At 35.8% G+C, this 8715-nt stretch overlaps 2 protein-coding genes across 8 annotated transcripts in view; one reads left to right on the forward strand and one right to left on the reverse strand.

Moving 5' to 3' along the window:
• The window catches only part of LOC127065240 (chromodomain-helicase-DNA-binding protein 7), a 27777-nt gene extending 20748 nt beyond the window's left edge, over nucleotides 1–7029 (forward strand). For 5 of the 7 annotated variants that reach the window (XM_050997311.1, XM_050997315.1, XM_050997316.1 and 2 more), the window contains 7 exons: nucleotides 1–116; nucleotides 328–1727; nucleotides 1960–2203; nucleotides 2325–2601; nucleotides 2764–2908; nucleotides 3085–3846; nucleotides 3991–7029. The exon at nucleotides 1–116 is cut by the window's left edge and continues 170 nt beyond it. In XM_050997311.1, the coding sequence (XP_050853268.1) occupies nucleotides 1–116; nucleotides 328–1727; nucleotides 1960–2203; nucleotides 2325–2601; nucleotides 2764–2908; nucleotides 3085–3846; nucleotides 3991–5817 (4771 nt within the window). In that variant the 3' untranslated portion in view covers nucleotides 5818–7029. The remainder of the gene's footprint in view (nucleotides 117–327; nucleotides 1728–1959; nucleotides 2204–2324; nucleotides 2602–2763; nucleotides 2909–3084; nucleotides 3847–3990) is intronic. The other 2 variants (XM_050997318.1, XM_050997314.1) reach the window with 2 other exon arrangements.
• Nucleotides 6938–8603, reverse strand: LOC127065245 (peroxiredoxin-6). The gene is made up of 5 exons (XM_050997325.1): nucleotides 8118–8603; nucleotides 7844–8000; nucleotides 7431–7648; nucleotides 7272–7344; nucleotides 6938–7188 (listed from the first exon to the last, which is right to left on the reverse strand). Exons 1-5 carry the CDS (start codon nucleotides 8201–8203, stop codon nucleotides 7060–7062), a joined length of 663 nt encoding a protein of 220 aa, XP_050853282.1. The 5' UTR covers nucleotides 8204–8603; the 3' UTR covers nucleotides 6938–7059.
• Nucleotides 8604–8715: the final 112 nt, after the last annotated feature.

Below are 8715 nucleotides of genomic sequence, written 5' to 3' on the forward strand. Positions count from 1 at the left end.
ATTCAAGAGTATTGCAAGGTTTGACAAAAAGACGGATGCAGATCTAACAGATTATTATATGTCGTTTAGAGCTATGTGCAAGAAGGTCTGTAATGCTAAACTGAACGAAGAAGAAGGTACGTGTGTATATATGTATATATATATATATATATATATATACACATATATATTCCTTTCTGCATTTTTGTTTTGTTTTTTAAATCGATAGTTATCATCCTGTACGCATTATTTATATGATGTAGTTATAAGTATAATAAAAATACGCGTAAATATTGTTAATATATTAATCTGTATATATGCATGCTCAGACATTCTATTATATTGCAGACTTTGCAGATGTTCCGGTTGATCATTTGAGTCCTGCTAAAGCAAGACAGATATTGGATCGAGTTGATCTGTTAAGTAAAATACGCGAAGAAATTTTGTCTCATCCTCATTTAGAGGAACGTCTTTCATTGTGTCAACCATCGGGTGACACACCAGAATGGTGGCAGCCTGGTAAACACGATAAGGAATTATTGCTTGGTGCAGCGAAACATGGTTTAGGGAGAACAGATATAACCATTTTGAATGATCCTGATTTCTCCTTTCATAAGATTTTAGGAAAAAGTACTTACATAGGTACTGCGCAAACACCTAAACTTCCGGAAAAATCAGAAAAGGCTATTAAGATAGAGAATAGGGAAGACATATTGAAATTCGATAAAGATGAAATTCTTGTGAAATTGGAAAAGGGTGAAGGAACTTTGAAGATCGAGAAGATAGGTGCTAAGAGAGATACGATATCGACGGAAAAGAAAGGAGATAATCCAGAGATAGAAAAGAGTCAAGTGGAATTGACAATAGTAAAAGCTGAGACGAAAGTTGAAGAGAAACCGGCTGCGCCGACGTCCTTGCCACTTCCGCCACCGCCTCCACCTATCAGCAATACGCTTACTATTTCTACCGTATCGAAAAGTACATCATTGGAAAAAGAAAATACTATTAATAAGATCAAAGTTGAAGAGAAATCTGAACAGGCATCGGACTCGACGAAAACTGACGTGACTAATACTCCTGATAATTCTATCGTTACTTCGAAATCAACGGAGGAACCGATGACTACCGAGGAAACTCCTCCGCCAGTTACAAATGAGGAAACTCCTGTTAATAAAACTGCCGTTGTTGACGCAGAAAAATCTGATGAACAAACTAAAGAATTGTCAATGGAATTGTCCAATACCGATGAACAGCAGCAGCAACAGCAACAGCAACAGCAACAGCAACAGCAACAGCAACAACAACAACAACAACAACAACAACCAACGCAAGATCTTCCCGTAACAGAAAGTAATGAAAAACCTACTTCTGACAATAAGGACATCAATACTGAATCAACGGAGAAAAGTATTGATACCTTGGATACAATTGTCACTGAAGATATTAAACCGAACATCGTAAAAACCGACAATTCCACGACGACTAAAGAAGAAACTGAAATAATCGAAGACAAGGCTGCTGCGGATGCTAAAGAAAAAACCAAAGTATCTAAAATCGAGGATAAGTGTAGCGTCCAAGCTGCGGAACTTAAAGCAATGTTTCCTGATTTGGAAGTTATACAACCTTTATCGCGATTAACCCAAATCGATACTTTCGTTCTACGAGATAAAACGATAGACTATAATGAGCCTACTATTGTACAACTTTTAGCTCATAGTTGTAATAATGCTTCTTTAAAATGGCCGAAAGTAAGGAAATTTCTTTTATTTTATTTATTTTCATATCAATTATATTATTCATGATGATAACGATGTGATATCGAATGAAATAAAATAGTGAACAATCCGAATGGACGAAAAGATTACAAATTTTTTATGAAAATCAAACAAACTTTGCTTTTTGATATTGCATTTGCATATTTAATATATATATGTGTGTATATATATATATATGTATATGGTTTTTTTTTTTAATTTTTAGGAACACGCAATCGAAGCTCGTCTAATGCATATTGTACATGCAATAGAACATAAAGAATGGCCTGTATCAATAAACTTTAGCGCGGGAGAGGAATTGGATACGACGTCGAATGAAAAGGATTGTTCAGAAGTGATAACAATAACGACAGATCATGGAGTGTCACGTTCACCAGCAACAGGAAATAATATTTCTGCTAGTAAAAAGAGGAAAAGACATATTGCCATAGATGTTGAAACGGAACGAGGTAAATATTTTCTTTTATTTATTTATTTATTTATTTTTTAATGGCATCACATGTGTTTTACATTTTACGAGTGAAAAGTATTTACGAATAAAGATTTAATTTTCATATTATTTCATTTCAGCTAAACTTCATGCGCTTCTCAATAGTAGTCAAATACAATCTCAACCGCCGACACCTTTGAGCAAACCAACAATCCTATCGGGTTCGACTACTTGGGAAGTTAATGAAGAATCACAATCTGAAGATTCACGACGTTCAACACCGGTACAACCACCTCCGGCACATCAACAAACGCGAACACCAACCATACCGTTTGACTTGAAATATACTGTTCCTGGTAAAACAACAGTTATACCAGGTACTTCGAGTACTTTAACGCCTATTGATTTATCTGCTGGGTAAGTAAATCTATTAAACAACGTTACGATATTATTTCGTGTCTATATTTAATTGAAAATAACGTATCAAACTTGTCGTTTTTGAAGTTTTATTCTCATCCTGAAACTTTAGATATAATTGTTTCTATTTCTTTAATATGTATGTATATATATTTTTTATAGATATCCAAAAACAAGTTCCGATAGCAATAAAGATATTATGAACGAAGTTCAGGACTTCTCAATGCCTAATAAAAATAAGCAAAGCAATAGCAATAAAGGAAAGCTTGATAGCATGTTGGATAAGTTAATGAAAAGGAAAAATTGTGTAAGTATGAAAAAAGAAAAAGCAAAAGAAAAATTATTCATTAGTAATCCGATATATATATATTAATAGTTCTGATTATCTAAGCAATGATATTCACGATTAGATTGTACTATTTGTCTAATAATTTTTATTACACATTTTGGTGGAAAAATAAGCCTCATCCTTTGTTTGATTAGCCGACAGACGAACCTATAGTTGGAAAGGAAAAGAAACGTCGGAAACTAGATGAGATAGTATTAGGTTTGAGTGCTGCAAAGGAACAACAAAGCAGTCACTATCCCGAACATAGTAAAAAGAACACGATTACACCCAACGTCACTGTCACTCCAACGTCAGCACCGATTGGACTTCCTAATCCTCCTGCAAATACTCAAAAGCCATTTTCTATCACCGTCACATCGATTCCATCGTCTCGAGCATCGGGGACATCTTCCAATTTACCACCACCATCGTTGCATTCGCACAAGGATAGCTTTTCTGCGTTGCTAGTTCAAGCCGAACAACAAAATCGTGAACTCAAGAAACAGCAACAGCAGCAGCAGCAACAACAGCAGCAACAACAACAGCAACATCAGCAGCAGCAGCAGCAACAGCAACAACAACAGCAACAACAACAGCAGCAGCAACATCAAAGTCATCAACAGCAAGCTTTCAATTCGGCACACTCCTCTGCAAGTAGTCATAGGAAAAGTTACGAAGCTATGATAGCTGATATCAATAAAGTTGCTGAATATTCATCGAAAATTGGATCATATTCTCACGAAGCAAAGGTGAACAAATGGTTGGCTGAGCAAACTGCTATGTCAGAGCAGTTAAATGCCGAGTACTTAAACGCACCTAGACGACGAAGACCTCGGGTCGATCCATCTTTGTTAGATTGGAAAAAATTGACGGGTGATGAGAACGTTGCCGTGATAAATCGTTTAACTGGAAAAAAGGTATATACGTTAATGATCTCCTCGGATAGTTTTACGTTTGGTTTATACATTATCATCGTTTATGGCAAAGAGTAAATAATATAAAATATCTTTTATTTATTCATTTATTTATCTATGTTTTCCTTTCTTTCTATCTTTCTTTAGGTCACCGGTAGCAAAGCTCCTCAATTGAAACGACTTGGACAATGGCTGACCGAAAACCCGATGTTTGACGTCGATCCAAAGTGGGCCGAACTTGTGAAAGAGCGTGGTAATCTGCCGCATGATCTGCAAAAGAGATTACCTGGATCCGATAGATCTAGCGTAAACAAAGGGAAGAGTCCTGGGAGACCACCAATGATGCCAAGTCCGACTAATCAACAATCGGCAAGCCAAGCGAATTTAGCTGCTACGTCGATGGCATCCAGCTTAAATTTCCCTTCGTTAGGCAATCTTAATAATTCCCTTTTATCTGGACTTTCACTCGGCAATTTCGATCCGAAAAATAATCCCCTTCTAATGCCATTTGGTGGCCTACCGAACCTAGGGGCACTAAGCGGTCTTAGCAATCTTAGTAATCTCAGCAACATGAGTCTAACAAATTCGTTATTTGCAAATCTTGCTGGACTTGGTTTGCCATCGTTAGCGGGTATGGAAGCTGCTTTAAGTGCAACTGCGACTAGTACGGCCGACACAAATCCAGCGGTCAGTTCGGTTAGCAGCAAAAATACTAGTTCAAGCAGTATTAGTAATACCGGTAAACCACGAAACAAATTGGAAGCCCCCACGAGCAAAACGTCCGTGCCATCGACTTCGTCGGCATCGTCGGCGTTACCAACGACGACACCATTCCCCTTCTTTTTTCCAAATCCTAGTCTTCTGTACACGCCATTAGGTTTAGGTGGTTTAAATCCGTTCTCAATGCAACCTGGTGGCGTATCGTCGGCCTATGAAAGTCTGGCACAGTGCGGCCTTTTAAATCCGCCAACGTCAAGTGCCTCGACTGTACGGAAGCCTGCTTCGTCAGCGAGCAGTTCGAGACAACGAGATACCATTGTGGATTCGTCGAGCAAACGAAAGGATTCCGAGAAAAAGCCTAGATATCCCGTAGATCCGGGTATAACGTTACAACAATATACGGATATGGCATTACATACGGAAGATAGGCGTCGTATGGAACACGAAAAGAGAGAGGCTATCGAGCAACAAAACGATATTACCGACGTGAACGAAAGAAGGCTCGAAAGGAAAAGTAAGGAACAAGAGATGAAAGAGGCTTTGGAACATTTGAGTCGAACGAGTGCAGAATTGTTAACGAGGAATCTCGAGGACGTGCAACAGCGATGCAACGAAAAGAGAAGTCATAGCATAGATCGTAATCAGAACTCGGATCAGCAACAAACGTCGACTCCGTTAGAGGTAACATTAGAGCCTGTAGCTAAGAAAATGCGATCCGAGATTGAGACGATCGCGAAGCCTACTACGACAGTGACAAATAACGATACGCCATCGGCCGACGTGGAACCGGTTGCTAGATCAACAAGTACGACTAAGCAGCTTCCTCAAGAAGATACTACGGCTGCTGCGGTCACTACGGAAACACCGTTGAACGCTAGCAAAAAGGAACCGACGAGTGAAGCTCCTCCAACGACGATTACAAATGTACCATCTCCTTCGCAGCAAGCTTCGACTACGAAAGCAGACTTGAGTAATAAGTCTCATATAGCGGAAAGCGAAGAGGATGGTAAAGGTGGCGCTAAGGCTAAAAAATCACGGAGTGGTAAGAGATTAAGTATCGAACCTCCGCCCGAACGAAAGAATCTAAGGTCAAGTGCCGGTAGACAAGCAAGAGCGGCGGCCGAACGACAAGCGAGATTGGAATGTGAATTACAGTCCGAACACCAACAACAACAGCAGCACCATCATCAATCGCAGGAACAATCGCAGCAACAAACCCAACAACAACAGGATAGTCATGTTGGAAACGAATGAACTCGTGTGATCGATGTTAATGCGAATAATAGTGATTACAATGCTAATAAATAACCGACACCTATCGAGCTCGTCGTAATTATATCTCGATTTGTGAAACTAACTCGGTTATTTCTAGCAGTTAGCTAACCATTTGTCGTGGATCGCTACGTTGGTGACTGTATAATGTGCATCGTTGGGTAGATTTTTCTTATCCTTTCTTTTCTTTTTTTTTTTTTTCTTTTTTTCCTTTCTCTCTTTTTTTTTTTTTTTTTTTTATGAACACAAGTGCGTTAAAAGGACTACAAACGTGTCGAGGTTGAACCTTTACAGGTAGCCTTTCATCGTCGTTGTGAAAATGAAGAAAAAGACATAATATGAATGAAAAGAAGTGGCATCTTACAGGTGGGCATAAAAAAAAGAACAGGTTGTTGTTGGTGTGAATGTACGTTAAGATACTTTGAAGTCGGGCGATAGTATTTTATCACTCGATACTTTGTGTGGTGATTAACTTTTAATTACGTAACATTACAATTTAAAGGAAACAAAATAAATAAATAAATAAATAAATAAACAAATAAACAAATAAACAAACAAACAAGTATAATTTTGTTAAATTTAATATCTTTTACGATCTTATCAGTTTTGACCACAGGGACTGTTTTATATAACTGCTATCACTTTATTGTGCACTAGCCCCTCATTGTGCGTGCTATAATGTCGGGCATAACACGATATAATAATATAACCATAACGTAGGAAAGTAATTATTAATTTAATAAATAAATAAATAAATAAACAAAAAGGAAAAAAAGAAAATGTAAATATTATATACATTATGCCTATAGCTCATAAGCAACTGTGTACTTGGAGAAGTGTATATAATAACGCAATGTACTTTTAATTACATTAGATGAAATAATAAACAGCTTCTTTTGTTGTTTGCAAATGCCAAGCGCCAAGACTTCCATTTTATTTAGTGTATTGACCTCGATCAGAAGAAATTGGTAGCTTGCAGCATCCATGTTCGATATTCGATTTTGTAACAACCGTCACAGCATCATGACACGTAACGATATTTCGTTCTTTATTATATTAACTACATTGTCATATATATAAAAAAAAAATTATAAGTTCAGTATTGAAAATGTTAACATTATTACTCTGTATTTTGTATCGTGTACATTGTATCAAAGTATATATGCAATAATTAATTTAAAGTCATTATTCGTATTGATGTTTTCACGTCTTTTATCCCACTTTTTATGTAGGTTGCGACACAATCCGCAAATACGGTTTTCCGGATGGAAGATCAACAGTCTTTACAGACGCAAATAATATTTTCGCTTCGTTTTCTGTGACAAATGGTTGAATCATAACTTCTTCTCCTTTCTATGTAAGAAAATGAAAAGGAAAAAAGAATTATCTTGTCGAATATAAAATAGTCAAATATAATTAATAAGATAAATATTTACCTTCCAATCTACAGGAGTTGCAACTTTGTATTTTTCAGTCAAGAGAAGCGATTCGATGACACGTAATATTTCGCTACATGAAACAAAAAGGAAAGACAATATATTAATGTTAAAATCAAGATTACATACGTATAAATAGATTTCTTTGAATTTACATACTCGAAATTTCTACCAGTGGTCGCAGGATATAAAATTGAAAGACGCATTTTCTTGGCTGGATCTATAATGAATACAGCTCGTGCTGACAAAGGTAGACCTTGACTATCTACCTCTGCAGGGTCTAACATACCAAGCATCGTTGCTAGTTTGCGAGACTCATCTTCTATTATTGGATATGGGAAAATCTCGTCCGTTATTTCTCCATAACTTTTAATGTCCTGTATTTGAGTTTGTATAATTATTAGTATATATTCTACGTATGATATACGTTTGAAAGATATGTATGTTACATATAGCGCATGATAAAAAGCTTGTTTTTTCAAGTATAAAATATTTGATACAATCTTATAACGATATTATATATAGAGTTTGTTAAGAATCGTCAAGCGACACAAAATGTATTTTAGATATACCTCGATCCATTTGTGATGAGAATCCACAGAATTACACGATAATGCAATAACTTTCACGCCCAGTCTTTCAAATTCGGGCATTAATTTTGCAACTCTTGCCAATTCCGTAGTACAAACAGGCGTGAAATCACTCGGATGCGAAAACAAAATACCCCAACTAAAAAATGTAATTTGTTATAAATTAATTTTTATATATTCACAAATTAAAAATCATATAAGGGAATTTTGTTTATTATAACTGATAGGTTAGATAAACAACAAAATATTGACTTACGAATCTCCGAGCCATTCGTGAAAATTAATTGTACCATTTTGTGTTTCAGCTGTAAAATTAGGGAATGTTTCGCCTAACAAAACCATTATTAATAATTACGCGCAATCAACAGAAATAATATGAAACAGAAGTCTTTGTTTTTTTTTTCTCTTTGCTGTTTTTTTTTTCGAGTAAACTCTCCTTTGACTATTATCGGTCGAATAATAAAATTCCCCACTAATGTAGAATTTTGTTAATTTATAAAAAATCAAATTGAATCAATGTTTCGTAAGAGCAAAATTAATTTTCAAAGAAAAAATAAAGGGAAACAAAACAATGATAATAACAACATGAAGTATCACGTGTTACAAACAAACGCCTAATTCGTTGTTTACTTCAGGAAGATGTTCAATGATTTACTTATAAAAAAAACATGTGCATTGGAATCATGAATAATAATAATAACAACAATAACAACAATAACAATAATAATAATAAAAAAGGTGATAAAAGTCATGAAAATATAATATTTAGAACGTTTCATAAATTTTGATGCTTTTTGGAACGTTAATAGAATACACAAGTACTCGAAAGAAAGAAAGAGAAAAAATATATATAT

Source organism: Vespula vulgaris, chromosome 7 (assembly GCF_905475345.1).
Source record: "Vespula vulgaris chromosome 7, iyVesVulg1.1, whole genome shotgun sequence".
NCBI lineage: Eukaryota > Metazoa > Arthropoda > Insecta > Hymenoptera > Vespidae > Vespula > Vespula vulgaris.

Excerpts from the sequence above, each read along its gene's own strand:
- LOC127065245 (XM_050997325.1), bottom strand. The coding sequence starts at position 8,203 with ATGGTTTTGTTAGGCGAAACATTCCCTAATTTTACAGCTGAAACACAA. Across the intron at positions 8,001-8,117 it reads CACGAATGGCTCGGAGATTC|TTGGGGTATTTTGTTTTCGC; the intron begins GTAAGTCAATAT and ends TACATTTTTTAG. Across the intron at positions 7,345-7,430 it reads ACCACTGGTAGAAATTTCGA|CGAAATATTACGTGTCATCG; the intron begins GTATGTAAATTC and ends TGTTTCATGTAG.